Here is an 18,434-nt window from a genome sequence, read left to right as displayed (position 1 = left end):
GAGCAGTTTAATTTTCATACCTTCATCCCATCTGTTAAATACATATCAGCTTTAGTGCTTCATTTTGACATTTGAAGAAGGCATCTTTGAAGATCCAGGTAAATGTGAGTGTAAAATTGCCTGGAATTATCAGTTAAAAAAAAAAAAGAGGTAAATAAGTTTTCTTTATTCATTTTTTATTCAGACATGGGAATTAAAAAAATTCCACACATTCCAAGACAGCAACAAAACCTTGAGAGGAATTCAAGTTGCAAACATTCTTTAAAATCAATCTACTTCTACTGTCCAAGTCTACACAGTTTTTTCTTTCATCTTTTCCCCAGCAAAGCTATGATTACCATAATGGAAAAGAACTTGATGAAGGTAGTGGAAATGAGTGGATATGAATGCTATAAATCATGACTACCACAAGTGGGTGAGAAGTCTTGCTGTGATGAGAGGCACCGCTTTGACAGTTTGTTTCTCTAGATGAATGTCTTTCATCAGCTGGATTGGAAAGAAATAAACCCTGAGGTATTTTGTAAAGTAGACCAAAAAATAAGAGATGATCAATATGTGCAAAACATATCAGGACACATTAAGATGTAAATTGTATTCAAACTATTTAACTGCAAGTTTGAGTGTACAAATACAACATTTCCATTGCAAATGTGCTAACGTTAAGGCCTTGCAACAGAGTTTAGTTTGAAGCATATCAAATAACCAAATGTTTTAAAATCCCCGGTTTTCTCAATTAAAACACAGCTGCTTTGATATCGTAATGGCAGAGCCGTAGGGGATGCGTGCACTGTTGTTCTCTCAGTTTTATCTGACGATGCTTCTCAACCGTGAACAATGACTTGAGATTACTTGACTTCAATACTCATCAAAATTCTCATTTGTGCTAGTATACTTTCCTCCCATTCTCTTTCATAATGGGTTTAGAGACTTTTCAAGACAGTCTTTATCAACATGCCTCCAAGTGTGAGATGCTTGAGTAGACCTGGAATATATTAGTCATCGAGATGATACAAGGCTTTTATATCGTGAATATAAAATATCCTCCACATCTCACAAAAGTTTAGGCCTTCTATGATGAGGTTTTTGTATCATATTCTTAAGTTTTCAAGCATCCGGAAAGGCAGAATAAAACGAGTTTAGTTATATCTTTGTCCAATACATGGTAGACTAAAAGTGGCAAGTGTCCATTATTCCTAAGCTTTTATGGTTAAACATCAAATAAGAAGAATAAAATCAATAAATAAATGAAGCATGAAACATTTTGTTTCCAAACACATAAGAGATTTTATGAGAAAATCTTTGCAGTCACATCTCTGGTAAAAAAACAAACAAACAAACAAAAAATAAGTTAAAATAATACAGGAATGATTACATGTAATCTAGATGTAAATTAGAGGACATGAACTGTTTCCTGACAGCTTCTGTTGTAATGCAAAAAATAGAGAGCACTTTTGATAAACATTTCTAAATTGATATCTGATCTCACAAATGACCAGTCTGCATATTAAGCACAAAAATCGTTAGCTTGTTTTTCTAAACCTATATCAGTATTTTGATATCTAATCACATCAATTCAAGCATGAGCTTTCAGTGATGGAAAGGTAAAAAGAAAAAAAAATGTGAATGTAGTGAGAAAGTTTCAGCGTGGTACTCTTGAGTAAAACATATATTATTTATATGAAATAAAAGTGAGACTTGCATGACGACATGCTATAAAGTTTTCTGGTAACAAATTATGTTGTGAGAAATGTGCTGGCGATTGGTAAACATATGCAATGTTTGGCTCTGAAATACAGATGCCCCACAATATTTATAATCTATTTTTGAGAATTGACAATACAACAGCAACAACTAATAAGCCACAAAGACATAAGATCATGCATGAACCACTGCTCGCCTTCATGAGCTTTGTTTCCACAACTCTCCCCAGGTTCCTTCAATGTGTAATTACAGAGAGCGACACAGCAACCTGTGTGTTTGTGCGCAGCTGTGTGTGCATCTGTACATGTGAGTTTCAGAGCCATCATTGGAGGTCCATAGTTAATCAGCAGTCGAGCAAAAGTCTCAGGGATCAGCCCATCGATTCTCGCCCTGGGCAATCAATTCCATCAAGGCATTACTTAAACTGAACTTAGATCAGAAAGTGGATGACAAGTAGCACATAAAATGACAGAAACAAGATTGCTACACACAGTTGTTGGCTGGGAGAAGGATATTTAAATGTCTCAACACAAAGAAAGTGCTGAAAAGCAAAAACTAAAAAATGTCCAGAAATAATCAATGCAGATGCTTCTGGAAGGAACACGTGGTACTGTTTAATAAAGATTGTTGAACCCGTTATAAAGATGTTAAGACTGAAGGACATTTTGAACCATTTCTGAATTCTATCCACATTGTACAGGTTTCTGCAGCCACATTCAGGCAATTTTATAAAAAATTTTACCAACTCCATCACTCTTCTTTTTGTGCATTTCCATGGCATTGAAGCATAACAAAGTTAATGAAAAAAATAGTAATACATGTAATTTGTTCATCATTTAAGTCCGTTTGCCAAAAATATTCTCTACCAGGAGCATTGTAACTCGATCCAATATTGCACATATATGCTGCTGCTATAAAATTCATGCTAGTGCTGTTTGTTGCAGCTGTGGCCTGATTAATGTTGCCGAATGTCACCCTTCCACATGGACCCAGGTCTCAATGTTCGGTGTCCTGCAACTTTTAGGTCCATCTGAGTCACCTGAGTCTAATGACTCATTATATCTTTTTTGCAATGTTTGTAAAAGTATGATTTTGTTGTAATGTTTGTGGCGTGGAACCAAGGAAGCATAGTCTCTACTATGACAGAGACTAATGGGGATCTTTAAATAAGCGAATAACCAAATAAGGCCAAATAATGAGAAAAGGCCACAAATGTGAACAAATGCAAAGTTTCAGTTCTTGTTGTTGTAACATTGCTAAATTTTTACCTTATGATGTATGTATAATACCATGCTAGACCTTTGGTGATCAAACTGTCTGGAAAGATTTAGAAAAGATCTCCATGTCTAATCTTGATTAGATATAATGAGACTAAACCACAAGTATACTGATCTGATGAAATGGATTAGATTTTGACCTTGCGATGAATACTAAATACAAGTATTGACTCCAGTTTTACCCACATACGTATGCCAGTGCGCACACTCGAAGCTTTTAGAAAAGGCATGTGCTCGTATGCAAACCCACACACGTTCTTGGCCTCTGCCAATCAGATTTTTCATTGGGGATCTTCAAAGCCCCCTTTGATCACCTCTTTGAGATCCATATTGATGAAAAAGTGTCGAATAGGATGTGGGTTGCAGTGTGAGAGTTGAATGATAAGAATGAAAGGGAAAGACAGATTTCTAACTCTGAACCAGGACGTATATTTGACGAGTGTCTCACCAGTCCTGTAAATGGACGGCTTATGATGACTTGCCAAGAATAGTGAAAAACTAGTAATCTGAAGCTTTGAACAATGGAATTAAAATTATTCATCAACTGATACTTTGCTAAAGGGTTTCCTAGACTTACTGGAGTTTACCGAGTTAGGGAAGTCATTTAACCAGTAAAGACTGTTAGCTTCCTCTCCTAAATGCTTCTATTTGTGCTTAACACACTATAAATGTTTCTTTTCCCCTGTTATCGTTTGCTTTCTGAGATAAATTATGATAGCTTACTGTGACGCAGCATAAGGACACTGTGAGCAGTTTTGCTACAAAGATCATCTATGGGAGAAACTTAGGTAGCGTGGAAGCACACAAGGAGAAAGACATATGCCTCCAAACACCCCCCCCCCCCCCAAAAAAAAAGCAATTGCTTCGTTTAAACTCTTTTTACCCCAGGAATAGGACACAATTGAAGTATTAGATTGAAGGAAATAAATAACCAGATGCTGAGCAAAAATAGCAAAATACAGGATATCTTTATGTTTGCCAATAATGATTATCTTCAGATGCAACAGCTTTTCCATCTGTTTCTGATCTGTTCAAATAAGAATACTTTTGACTGCAACTGCCGTCTCATTGGGTATGTTTTTTTTTTTCTCCAAAAGTTTCTCAAGTATATATAACTGACTTAATGTAATTAATAACTGCCTATGTCTAGCTTTGTGGTTATAATTTATAAGTCTCTCAAGTAACATATCTAACCACAAGTAGTAAAGTTTTGGTCTTTCCTGCTCTGATCAGCTGCTTAGTAAGGTAAAAGTAATAGAGATAATAAGAAATTATTCCTTTCTGCTTTTCATGTCAACTGTGTGGAAATGATGTAAAAGAAGTCAAAATCTTTGTCACTCCTTTGGCCTTGATCAAACCATGTACGCCAGTCCAACTGAAAGCAATTTTCTGATGTGGTGTTCAAGGAATGGAAGGTTGCAAAATGCAGCAAGCACAAAGAATGGACATCCTTGAGAGTGACGAAAGTGTTACCGGAACAGAACTACTGTCGTGAATCCAGAATGATTGTATGAGGGAAAAAAAACCTGCTGATGTAATGCAGATGTTTGTGCTCTCTAAAATATGCAAGTTGACTTCTGCTTGACTCACGGATACCTACCTACTCACACCACATGTGTTAGCACATGTGAGATGTGTCAACTCTGTATGTGTGAGTCGGTGTTGACCGACCTGACTCTCTGTTCCATCTGTCATTATATCAGTGTTTGCTTTTGTGGCACCGCTTATCAACGTGTGTGGTTAAGTTCGCATGTCGAACATGCAATGCATCTGTGAAGCTACTTACTGCAGATTGCATCAGCCTCGTCCGAACCATCTGCACACTCTGGTTCTCCGTCGCAGCGCCACCTAGCAGGCAGGCATTGTCCGTTTTCACAGGCAAAGTCAGTGGTCGCACAAGTCTTCTTTGCTGTGGAAATGAAAGAAATGTTTACTCTGATAAACTTGCAAAAAGAAATCCTGTAGCCAATATACACTGGGTTAACAGCATTATTGCACTTTAAAAACAGTTTCTCATTTTTATTACAAAACCAATTTTTTTGTTTTTAGAAAAGGAGAGAGTTGAAATGACAATTTAGATTGCATAACTGCACTTTAAAAGCCCAATATTTACCCTATTTTCCCCAAATCCATAAGGCTGGTAAAAATATTTTTTTATTATGCTCTACCGTTAGACCAAAATGATCAACAAATAGCAGCAGGCGTTTGAAGGATCATACAACCCAGCAATTACAGGATCAACTATTGTACACACTGACAGCATGAGGCAAAAATGAGCAGAAAAGAAACATCTTAAAATTCATTCAAAAAGGCCAATTAATTCAAATCTGGCAAAAGTCAAAAGATAATCCCTGAGCTCCAATTCCAAACCAATTTTCCAGTTAAATTTTTATTTAATCATGAGCAAATAACGTTTTGACTAAAACTGTTGCTGTTGCTGTCTGTTGCTGTCTGTACAAGCAGCTTAGAACGTAGGAGGTTGAGAGGCCTTCGATAAACTATTCTTTGACAAAGATTATTTTTTCACACTGACTGTGGGTCAGGGACATTTGCTAAGTGAAATCATGTGTCAAAATGTACAGATTCTGTCCAAACTGTTTGTATTCCAAGATTCCTTTTGTTAGCAAAGGACCAGATGTGTAAAATGTATTTTGTCGGACAAGTGTAACTTCTATTTTTCTCCTCTGTACAAGAGAATATTCAATGTAAAAACCACTCTGCATATTCCTGACTGTACCAATGACAATTGTTGCCTTTTCTTTCACATTTTCAACTCAAGACAATTTTTCAATGAAGGAAAAGTTGGAAGATGGAAATTGTACGACAAATTATGCATCTGTGTTTTACTTTGCAGCATACCCTGTCTGTAAAAGTGTGTTTTAACAGTTTTATACTTTGCACATATATTTCACTTGGTGTCAAATTTCCTCATCTTTGTAGGTTTATGAAAAATGTGTTTCCCCAACAAAGGACACTCTAGAATACTGGAGGATTTTATGTTGAAAACATTTACAGTCAATTGCATCACAGATTCATTTTAATGAATGACAATGATTTGTTCCAGCCCTGGCAGTATATCCTCTTGTTTGTAAAGCGGGACCCTTATTAGCTTGAAGTTTATTGTGTATAGTGCATGACATCCCGCAGTGTTGGTGTGACTGACAACACATCTGGGAGCAATAACTATGAAGTACAAGCATTGAAAACTGACACCATCGCAGCAGTGGAGATAAATCCTTTCTATATGTATATGACATTTTGCTTACAATGTAAGGCAAAAAATAAATTGCATGTGCACGTGCTCACCAGCACACACAATATTGATTTTTATAAGAGAAAAGAGCCTTCTTGTTGGGGGTTGAAGACATTAGAGAGATAGAACTAAAGAAGGTGTAGGTCTAGAATAAATCAGCAGCATTTCCCCGGAGACTTGCAGAGTAGTCCGAGCTACAGACAAAGGTAAATAGAAAAACCAGGATGGAGAAAACGGGGATACAGAGACAAAATGTGTGACGGAAATGTACTGCCATTGCAGGGTCTCATGTAATGCCATCAGTCATCACAAAGGATCACATAAATCCCCTTCATTCCTACCAGCATGTTAGCATAAATCCTATCTCTTCCGGTCTGCTTTTCTTTTTTTCCATTTTTCACTGAATCTCTGCTTATAGCCTGATAACAGAGATTTGTAGAGCATGCAAGGAATGTCCCCTCGGAAGTAAAAAAAGAAAAAAAAGTGCAGTCAGTGGCATCTTAAATCACAATAAGCCTCATGTCAGATATCCATAAATTAGGATTTTCTTTCATGTTACATCAGCTGATGTAGATCATCTTAATCTTCAAAAGTGGCTTTTTAAAATCAGAGGATGGTGCAAAAGAGCAAAAGTAAAAGTCAGGGTTGCAACATACAGTTTATGAACACAAAAGACTCATTAAAATAAAGAGGCTTGTAAATATAATCCCATCAGTATCCAATAAATCTTTCTTTTCTCTTCGAGAACAAATGCAATTTGATTATACTTGCCCTTTTAATCTATGGGTAAAAGCAACTGAAAAGCTGGTGTCCATCAACAAATACAATGTGAATTTTATTAACCTGTCTGGAAGATATTGTAAGCAAACACATTTCAAGTTAAAGCTGTAATATGATTGTCATTCATACTCAGATTTTTTTGTGTTCAGAGCTTAAATGCTCAACAGTGAAAAAAAAAAAAAAATTAAGGAACTCCAAAAACATAAAAAATAAAAAAAATCAACTTTTTTTTCTTGCTCCGACAGTAAATGTAAAAATTTTACACTCAATTAGCAACACAGATTCACATCAATGACTTGATTGAAAAGACTTGCATAACATGATTATTAACTGTAGAATCAAACAATATAGCTGCACTAGAATCTATAATGTCTGTTCAAGTCTTTCACCGCTTCTCAAAACTTGCTGATGCACACCCAAACAGCTGCTTATATTTGAATTCCGATCGACCAAGAACTGTCATATACGAGTGCCATCCATATGGAACAGTCTGAATCTAGCTTATGAGGTGTGAGAGTGAATGTGGAGAAAGGGAAGATGTATAAGCACATTAGACAAACGCGCACACACGCACGCCATCATGCAGACACACACAGCCTACATGCCAACCACCCTTCCACCGAGAGTGGAGACGAAACGTTTTATTTTAGTCCCCTGTCTCCTGATGGAAAAAGGGATGAATATTTATGCGAGAAACAGACACACCGTTGTAGCTCCTGGCAGATTTTATCGACATTATTGAGCCATCAATAACTTTGTTCACATTTAAATTGCACCATCAAATGTTCAATTCTGCCCCATCATCCCACTTCACTTGCACTTCTCTTAGGTATTTATTCTATATGTTTTACCGATTATTGTCCTGACTATGGCATAATGACATTCAGTTTATTTACATTTATTTTGATCTTTGCTTTCCTGACAATTTGAATGCTAATTCCCAGGTATTAAATAATGTATTCCGGACAAGTGAAGGATTATGCTGTTACAGGTATATATTATCATAAATAGTTTTGCTGCGTGTAAGGTCCTGCTGGCCTTTACACCATGCATTAATTCTTTGCAACTCTAAAGTCTGTCTCTGCTGAAATCATGGCATAAAGCTTAGAACAACTTGATTTTGCTCAGAAAAGATGAAGTAACACCAAGCAACCACAGCACATAATGTTACATATTCATGGCATTCTTCTACATGTGATCAGATATGTAAAACTAGTAACATTGCATATGAACATGCCATTTACTCTGCAGACTACAACCTTGAGTGACAAAATTATGTACGAAGGAATAGTGCAGCATTTTCAGTTGCTGTGAAAAATACTTCATAAACTTTGTCATATTTTGTCATGTAACAACCACAAACTTCTAATATTTATTTGGGATTTTATGTTATGAACCATCATAATACATAGTTGTCAATTTTAACTTTGTTATAAACTATAAATCAAATTTAGTGGAAAGAAAACTGCTTCTGCGGCCTACAAATTACTAAAAAGAGTTCACTCCTGCATAGTTTAATCTAATTACAATTTAGTTCTCCGAAAGAAAATTTCTTTGAGAACATTAGTGAATGAACAGCATCAAAAAAGACAAAGGGACGCAGCTACAAATAAAAGCCAATATGGGACACTGATGTAGAATATGAACCTGATAGTTTCACTTGGAAAACTTAGGAGAGACCATAATGATGACCTAATGGATATTCTGACACGACACAAGAATTGAATATTCATTCAGTGCATAGTTTACTGGGGATCATTTAAATCAATATAATGTAAATGTGTCAGACTTGGTCAAATCTCCACCACTCAATTAAAGCTTTCGGGTCTTAATCTAAAGCTAGCCTTTATGTTCCATAGAGAAATTGGGAACAATAGGTTTGTGCTCAGGAATCTCATGCAATTATATCACATGGACACAATTTCATTTTAAAACTGCCTTTATCTCTTGTCCAAAAGCAAATGTAATTTAATATTTTGCTGTAGGCCTTTGTATGTTTTTTAAAAAAAATTAAAACTGTACATCTAAGTCTAACAAGTCCTGCTCTGATTTTGATACTTTTAATGCCACACCTCTAACAGGTCACAGTGTCAACTCATTGACATATCGGCATCTCTACTAATGCATTAGAGTGAGAAAGTATTGGGTAGATTAACAGTCAGATACCCTTTAAATACATATCTTTGTGTTAATGTTTAATGTTAATGCTCTGCTGACATTCAACAACTGTCACTCTTAAAACCCCGGGGATCAATGAGTGACTAAGTCGACCCACTGCTGTTCACCTCGAGTTATAACCAACCTGCACAAGCTTGCAGCTTATTAGGATTCTGCTCTACGTATTACTGCCAACATGTTTTGGAACACTCGTTCAAGACGAGAACAGGTAAAGGTCATCCTGTTGCCTTGAAGTCATTCAATTTTCCATTCCGCTAGACACAGAGTAAAAGGAATCCAGAAATAAAACAGTGACCGAAACATAAATAACTAAGGGAACACTGTGTCACCAGTAATCAGGATCTATTCACTCCAGATGCCAAAATGTGGATTTCCTTCTCTGAGACTTGCTAAATGCAAATTTTACTTATGCATGAAAAAATAAATAAATAAATAAAATATGTCTTGCCTTTGTCAGGTGTATTAAGTGAGCTGAGTGAAAATCCTTGCTTTAGTTGCTTAGCAGGACATTAAGCTGGTTTATTCCATCTACTTACTATCAAAAATAATATTTAGCTCTAATTTATTCCTGGTTACCTATATTGGAGGAAATCAAACCCTGGATCAGAATTAAACCTGGGTTCATTGTTACACCAATGCCATTTTTTTTTTCTTTTTTGCAGCTATTTTGGTGCAGACAAAAGCAAACATGTAGGACAGCAAGCATACAGATATTTCAAACTGCCTACAAATATATGAAATGCAAAAACATACATTATAGATATTTGACAAGGAAAATTGAAAAAAATGATGGTGCATGACATAATATCTAGGTGTACATATTCATATTCAAAAGTACACAAAAATGTAGATAAAACATGTAAATACTCTAACCGGTGTTTAAATTAGACAGTTTTTTAATGTTTTTTTTTTGTGACCTTGTTAATCTAAAACAATATGAAAGCCTTGAAAAACCCAGCAATACATGGTCTTCAAACTCTATAAAGAGAATGTACTCATACTTTTTTTCAAAAAACATGAAAAGCACCACCTGTATTCCCTTGTGAGCAAGTACAAAAATGTCCTGTAACAATGCATCCCAGAAAAACAACACAAAAAGGAAAAAATACGGTTCAGTTTTTCTATGACTGTGAACAACTATAGGGAACAGGACCTTCAAAGAGCAAGCAAGTCAAGAGAGCAAAGGGAGAAAAATGAGAAAAACTACAGAAAGTGAGAAAGAAATGAGTGTGCTGAATGTTGGAGAAAGAGGAGAGGAAATAGATGGTCTTCCACATTGTTGTGATCGGTTAAAGAGCTAAAGAACGGTGCGTGTCAGATGGATGAAAGAGACTGTTAATCAACGAGTTAGACCACAAATGTGGGGGAGAGGCGAACATAAAATGTGATGGAGTAACAGACAAGTATAATGTTGGTCTTTTGAGGAGATTAAAGGCTCATTGAATTTCCCAATAATCAGTTGGCTACCAAGTCACTGTGAACAAGCAGAAACAGCAATTTCGCTTGGGAAACATATATGATGGCAGACTGCAAGACAAGACTGAGAGAAGATTTTGCTTTCCTCTAGTAAGGATGAACTTTACTATGTTAAAATATAAATAACTTATTTACATACCAACTGCAAAAAATACATGTGCATAAAAAAAAAAAAAAAAATGTGAATAAAAGTTCTCCAACTGACTGCAAAAATATGGAAGTGCAACAGAAATGGAAACAAATATACTTTAATGATTTAATAAAAGACATGAAAACAAAATAATAGATTTAATAATCCAATAAAATGAATTAGAATGCATGTATTGGTCTGTTTGTAGACTCTGATGCACGCACTACAAAGGGTTGCAATGTGACGTGAACCCCAGACCTGTGGTGTGTTGTGTGATCAAACACACAATATGCTATGCTCCTTTCTGAGCATCAAATACCACCTACAGGTTCAAAGAAGCTTGTTACCGTTTCATGATCCCCTTCTGTGGGCTCAAGAGAACCAGACCAATAGGCCAATAACTTTTTCAAGCAAAACAACATACAACAAACAAGAGAATCATTTATGTTGTGCACCACATGTGAGTAGAACTGGGCAGGACCCAGAGCACCTGGGTGACATTTGAATCATATAATCAGGTAAAAAAACGACCCTGAAGACCAGCAGGGGGTAAGATCAAAGAGAACTGAAGAAAAGGTAGAAAGCAACTTCAAATACTCTGTGACTTCAAAACGACAAGAAGGCAAGACAGGTGGAGTTTTTTTCAGAAAGTTCATATCCCTGGATTTCTTATTAATGCATGAATTGACATTTAAGTATGTGACTATTTGGTTCATCTCTGTATAAAGTTGTGAGATACCTTTACCTCTAAAGCAGGATGAAAAAATAATAAGCTGACAAAAGAGACTTTGAGGAAGAAAGGCATGCAGTCACAGAGGCTAATCTCTCTTTTTTGCTGTGTGTGGAAAGATAAAACTGTTTACAACTATATCTCTCTTTACTGATTTCAGAATAAAAACAAGTCGCCACACATCCTCTGTGTTTCAAGCTCCTGCAGACAAATAATATGACTTAGTTCAATCTGATTTGGAGCAACATCCAGAGAAAGCTAATGAAAAATTTGTTTTACATAATATTCAAACACGTTTTATCATATGGGGAACATAATGGCAAAAAATAGATGCTTCCGTCCAAGACGAGCTTACATTATCTCGTTTACCTAGTGGCCTGATCTCTCTGTTCAAATCAAGAAAAGACATGGGCATGAGATGAAAGGTGTCGAGCTATTTGCTCGACACTTTGACCAAATATTAGCACTTTAAAATGGCAGTCTAATTTCCCAGAACTTTACTGGATATTTCCTTCCTCAGCCACAGACTTGACTTAAATATTCAAACTTCTGTTCTTTAAATAATAATTTCTTTTTCAAGCTTTACTTCATAATGCATGTTTTGTTGTGTGGATGATTCATTTTAAATGTGATTTTTGCTAGTCAATGAACCTTTGTGCATTCAAACAATCAGTTTGAATGCACAATGGTTTTAATGCACAAGTGTGTGATGTCAGTGCATATTCTGAGTCATCTTGTGGCTCCTGTTTGTCATCTATATTAAACTGGAAAAATAAATACAGAAAATAAACAGAGGAGGTGCCTGAAGGTACTAGTTACCAAATTTGCAATGAAGCCTAGACTTTGTTCTTTTTTTTTCCCTCAACTATACCAAACTTAAATAATGAAGTGACTGTAGTGGGACTTCATGTCTTAATATGAGCTCACAAACCTGAAAATCTTGATTGGTAAGTTTAACCTAAGCAAGTCTTATGATGGCAACAGTTACTTACATAATAAACAGTTTTGTTTTGTTTTTTATTGATTTGATCACTTCTAACATTACATTGGCTGAGAAACTACGTTATTAAGCATCCTGATAAGATTGGCAGTCTTGCAGGTTGTTATTCGTACATCCACACACTTTCACATCTTCCCAAAACAACAAGTTTTGCATCAGCCACATGTCACAAAGACCCTCCAAGTTGAGCTCCACGCTTGCCCCCCTTTTTATTGCTCCATCTTACTTTCATGTCACATTTGTTCTCTGCAAATTATTTTTGAAGTTGAAGGAAACATGAGCTGAACGAAGACAAGTAGATCCAAAGCACGAGGGATGATCAAAGGCAAAACGAGGACAAAAAGTGTTCAAGGGGAATGAACATGGTTCCTCCAAATGAAAAGTGTCAGTCTCTGTCTGTTTTACTTTTTATGTTCCAACATACACAGACAGTACTTTGAAAAGTATTCATACCCCCAAATCGTTTTAAGTTTAGTCGATTTACAAATAGATATGTTGGTACACATTTGGATTTTATGTGAAATATCAACATAAAGTACTCAATATTTTTAAGTTCAAGGATCAGTGCAGGCTTCTCTATTATATTTTCCTTTTTGCAGCTATGCATTACTATGTGTTTGTCTACCACATAAAATCTTTTTAAATGGCTTAATCAGACCTCCCACTCTCTGAGAGGGAGGCAATTCAGATATGTAAACTGTACATATTTAACATATGAAGTAGGTAGTGTAAATCTAGATAAATACAACTGTTTCCTGTTTTCAACTGTTTTGTCTTTCTTTTCTTTTAGTTTCTCTCTCCATTTCCTAATGTCCTTTGAATGTCACACTTAACTTTTTTTTTTTTTTTTTTTTTTTTAGACAAACCATCATGAGTGCAGAGATCTGAGACCAGAGCCCCTGTATGCTGCACTGGTGTAGCTTAAGAGACTGCTAATTAAGTCACAGCACAAAAGGGCCCACCAAGGGAGCACGTGGTGAGGAAAAAACAAGCAGACATTTTTTTTTCTTTAGATTTTTTCTCCTTTAGATGATTTACTCAGATGGGACCTTGTAACGGCTCTTGAACTCACATTTGGGATTATACAAATTCTGTCCTCCACAAGGAAGAGAGGTAGAAGAAGCTGGAGTGGGTTGTACTCACAGACATCTTGGTATGAGGTCATTTTTTCAGCTTCTGTATCGTTTATTAGAAATGACACATGCACAGTCACATTTCATTGTTTCTGTACTGCATTCAACCAGTACAACTAAACACACTCTGACTCTACAAATCCCCACTAACAGCAGACTATTTAGGCGACATGCCGCTCTCAGGCTCGACCTGCATTGATTTATTAAACACTCAGAGACCGATAGCAAACCTCTTACTCACACCCACACCTGCACACACACACACACACACACCCGATCCCCTCCCCCACGTCTTACCCCAATACTCCAGGCTCAGTATCAGACACTCTTTCCTAGACATGGCCATTGCTTTAATGGCATCAGCCATAAATACTCTCAGTCTGCTCCACTCCACATAAACATCTAAAATCTCCAGTATTTGCTTTATTTCTCCAGATCTATTGCAAATCTGCCTTTTGTCTTAATTGAAAACAAATGATTGGATGACTGTGGAATAGTAACCAAAGCATTAATGGTGTGTGCTTTGACTCATATTGGTATTTTTGATGTTCAAATTGTTTTGGCTACGTTGGGGGGAATAAAACATTTTCTTGTAATGAAAAAAAAAAAAAAACACTTCATAATCTATACAGTAACACACATGCATTACTGTGAAACGTACTTGTCCCCTTACATATTTCATTAGATTTGTGCTTTTGTCACTTAAATGTTTTAGACAAAAAAAAAATATCAAACACAAATTATGGAAATAAACATTTTCTCATATGCACACATAACTGTCCCATTGGATCTGTAAAAACCTTTGTGAAACCTGGGGGAGGGGACATACAGTGTCATTTGAAAGCTCTGTTTGTCCAACCCCCTTGTGGTTACGTACACATGCAAAGATACACACAATCTGAACACAAATATTGTCGTGTGGCCTTTTAAGCGGAAGACACAACAGAAAAAAATAAAGATGCCCCACTTCATCTGCCTTACACACTTTAAATAAACTCATTGCTTTATTGCAATAAAGAAATAAGTTTGAACACATGCTAAATTATGAACAGCTTTCATTACTAAGATAATTAATAAATGCAAATTACTAATGTGGCATCCTACATAACTGTTGTGCATGTGGCAACACTTCTTAAAATGTATAAAATCGGATCTTTATTTATCATCCTAGTAAGTGACTGACAAGCAGAAAGAGGCGATGTTTCAGGGGCCGCCTCCACAAAACACAAAAGAAAAGTCTTGTACCAGCAAACAACATTCCCGCTGGCTGTATGAATCAGTGCTCACTGTGGGTCTTCTAATTCCCTTCTTGTACAGCCCTGTTCTTCCTCCATCGCCATTCAAGTCCCTAGCCAGCACACATGCCGCGCACTGCTGGTCAGGCCACGTGACGGCTACTACTGGGCTTATTATCAAAAATCAGCACTCGCCAGAGGGAGTGGCTGGGGACAAGGAGGGGAGGAAGGAAGAGGGCATTCCAATAAAGCCTGCTGCACATCCACAGACAAAACAGGGAGACAAATTCCTATTGTTGAAGCTATGAAAGAAAAATTATTTAAATTCCAAATGATTTAATCTTGGAAACAACAAAGAGCCTAACAAAGGTCACCAGGATCATTTGTGTGTATGTGTGCCTTTATTTACTTAAAAATCACAACAGAGGTTTTATGTTGCTGTTTATTTTCTCTTCATTTTCTCTAAATGAAGGTTCCAACATGTTTTTAGTTGCTTTGACTGTAACTAAGTGACGGCAGACGGCAATCATCATGTTTTTGGTTAGATGCCGACCCCACCCCTCTCACGCGTCTGTTAGAAAAAAAAACAAAAAAACAAACAAAAAAACACAACAGCACATGGCATTTTCTCCTTTGTTTGTTTCTCATGTGGCTTAATTTTCTGTTACTTTTATGGTTCTCTTCCACTTTTATCTTCAGCTTTTTACCTCTACATTTATATCCCCAATTGAAAATTGTCAGCTAAGCCTTTTGTGTCTGCTCTGCTTACAACATCAAATTTACACACACGCAATCACATTAAATTATTAAATTGTCACTAAATGAGAATAAATATTCAGTGGGAATATTCTCAACTTGGCAAAGAATCACTAATCTGTTGGGTCTACGTTAAATATGATGTTCTTCAGATATTAAGATGAAATACTTGTGTTGATGCACATGTCTATTTCCATGTTTAGGCTAGTATTCTTTGTTACAGCTGTTATAATTTTTACAGAAAGATTATCTCTGAAAAAAGATTAAACATTACATATATTGAACCTTTCTTATAGTTTATTTGAAATTCATTTTTGCATTTTTTTGAGCAAGCCATACAAAAAAAATGCTCTGTCGATTACATTTTTGTTGATGGTTTCATTGACACCTTGTTAGAAAACCATAACATGACTTATTTTGAGTTTCTGAGAATCCATATTATGAATTCACAATACAACTCTTTTAGAGGTAGGTAAATATTATGAACCTCGTGTTCTTTAGAGAAGAACATGAAGAAAATGAAGTGTAGTGATTCAGAAGCCAGTTGATATTGTCTGAGTAATCATATTTTCCCTGCTAATCCCTTCAAGGCCAACATATCCTATCCTATCACATGAATGAAGTTCAACAATGACTAAGCTCTTTTCATTTTGTCCTCAAAGCTGCTTGATTTTAGAACATTACGAACGAGGACAGAGGGAGAGGTGGTGGGAGTCATTGATTTATGAATCATCCTACTCTATGAGTGGGTTAAAGGAGCTTTTCTTTCAGATTTAATCGGATCACATCTCAACTTGACCAAGACAGAGTTCTGGAAATGGTGTTTGTTTATGTGGGGAGATTTAGTCGAGTCAAGTCAAAGTGTATTTACGTAGAAGATTTACAATACCCTGAGCTGACCAAAGTGCAAAATACAACATCACAGGTAAATAAATGATAGAATAGAAATAAATTTACGTTTGGTAAAAATAATAAGAAATATAAAACTGGCAAAGATTTCAAAAGCGAGTAGTATGAATAAGAACCAAACAATTTTGAAAATTTAGCAGCAGTAATTTCCTTCCATCCTTTTCTTATTCAGACAGCGAGTCTCAAGTTGGTCCCGATTTTAAAAGCTGGCACCATGTAGCCCAAGTCTCTTTAGAACCTCAGTATTAACAAAAATTACTTGAATAGAAGTGCAGAAATGAATAAATTAGCCTTTGCTCGACCCAAAATGAAAATGTTGAGATTCAAATTGTTTTTACATGGCAAAAGCAAGCTTTGGTTTCAACTCAAAGAGCCATTTTCTTGAGTCTTCAGCAAGGAGTGTACTCTATGATCTACACACCAAGGTTGTTTAGGTCTCTGTCTGCTGCCAAGGAAGCAGACATATGTCTAACAAAAAGATAAGAAAATTCATATAAACAAATAGCTACTAACTACTGTTCCATAAAGCTGTAAGGCTTTGACAGAATCTGCATTTTTGAAGGAACTCAAATATAAAAATAAATTGAAAATCTAAATCATCATCAAAAATTTTGCCAGCAGGACATATGACTTCATATATTTATTTAAATTAATTACAAATACATGAAAAATAAATGCATTTTCCAGAAACATGGCTAAGATTTGCTTACAAGTTACACAAAACAAACCATTAAAGATGCAGCTACAAACTTGAACGGATTCAACAGAAATGACCTAAAGTTACCTAGAACTGAGAAGCTCTTTTAATCATCGTGGGTATCAGGGGCACGGTGAAGAAATAAACTGCTCTCCAGCTTCTTCCTTCTGCATGCTTTCCAGTCACCTAGGTGTATCCACGGATACCCCTGGCCACCAGAATACAAATACAAAGCAGACGCTCGCTTCTTAGCCCCATTACCACACACACACACACACAAATCCTAAAGAACCCTGTCTTTCCCCTGGCCACCACATCTAATGCCTTCCCTCTTCATTAATTGTTTTTTGGTTAAAGATGGTAACAGAGAACAGATTGATAGTAATGGAATAAGACATTTCCCTCCAAAAGATCTATTATGTATCTCTGAACTTTCAAGAGACAGTTGTCTTAAATATTTCTACTTTGAGATGAAAGATTGAACTTTACTCCACAGAATAACCTGTATTTTTTATTTTATTTTTTTAAGTTTCACACTGGCTTCACCTATTTATCCAATTTTGGGCATGTGTGCACAGAGGTACTGGGTTGCTTTTGGATCACTTTCAAAACCAAACAAAGGCGAGATGAAAAAAGAAAAAAAAAAAAAAAAAACTCCTAGCAGGTGCTCTTGGCCTCACAGCACAATATCAAACTAGCCACTGGCCAAAGTGGAATTTGAGTGGTGCCAGGAGGGCAGAGACGGAGAAGCAAAGTGTGGGTGACACTTGGTGATGGGGTGGGCAGGTTTTTGCGGCCAAGCAGTGTGCAGGCATGGCTTTTTCTGTGGCACAGAACAAAGCCGACCTCTTCATAGTCATCCAGAGATGCAAATTGCTCTTCATCAAACTTTCACACTTGGCTTCCAGTGAACAAAATGAAAACCCTGCCTGTTTGGCGAGAACTGCCAGTAAAACTCACATCCTCTGTCCCCTTTCAGCAGAGAAATTGGCACATTTTAGATGAACAGAAAGGTGGGCACACATACACACTCCCACACCTTACAGAGTCGGTTTTACAGACAAACTGGGCATCCAAAATAACTCATACACTCACACCACTCTGGGTGCAGCTTTCTTTCCTCAAGCAGTTTTTTGGATTCGGCATCCCAGAGGGAAGCTTGTGATGAGCCCTGCGCAA

At 36.4% G+C, this 18,434-nt stretch overlaps 1 protein-coding gene across 5 annotated transcripts in view; it reads right to left on the bottom strand.

Moving 5' to 3' along the window:
- lrp8 (low density lipoprotein receptor-related protein 8, apolipoprotein e receptor) overlaps nt 1-18,434 on the bottom strand; it is a 146,922-nt gene that overhangs the window by 72,184 nt on the left and 56,304 nt on the right. For all 5 annotated transcript variants that reach the window (XM_055045312.1, XM_055045328.1, XM_055045320.1 and 2 more), the window contains exon 3: nt 4,765-4,887. In XM_055045312.1, coding sequence (XP_054901287.1) covers nt 4,765-4,887 — 123 coding nt within the window. The remainder of the gene's footprint in view (nt 1-4,764; nt 4,888-18,434) is intronic.

The sequence above is a fragment of the Poeciliopsis prolifica genome, unplaced genomic scaffold (assembly GCF_027474105.1).
Source record: "Poeciliopsis prolifica strain line A6 unplaced genomic scaffold, Auburn_PproV2 SCAFFOLD002, whole genome shotgun sequence".
Lineage (NCBI taxonomy): Eukaryota > Metazoa > Chordata > Actinopteri > Cyprinodontiformes > Poeciliidae > Poeciliopsis > Poeciliopsis prolifica.
This window is presented reverse-complemented; position numbering and strand designations above follow the sequence as displayed.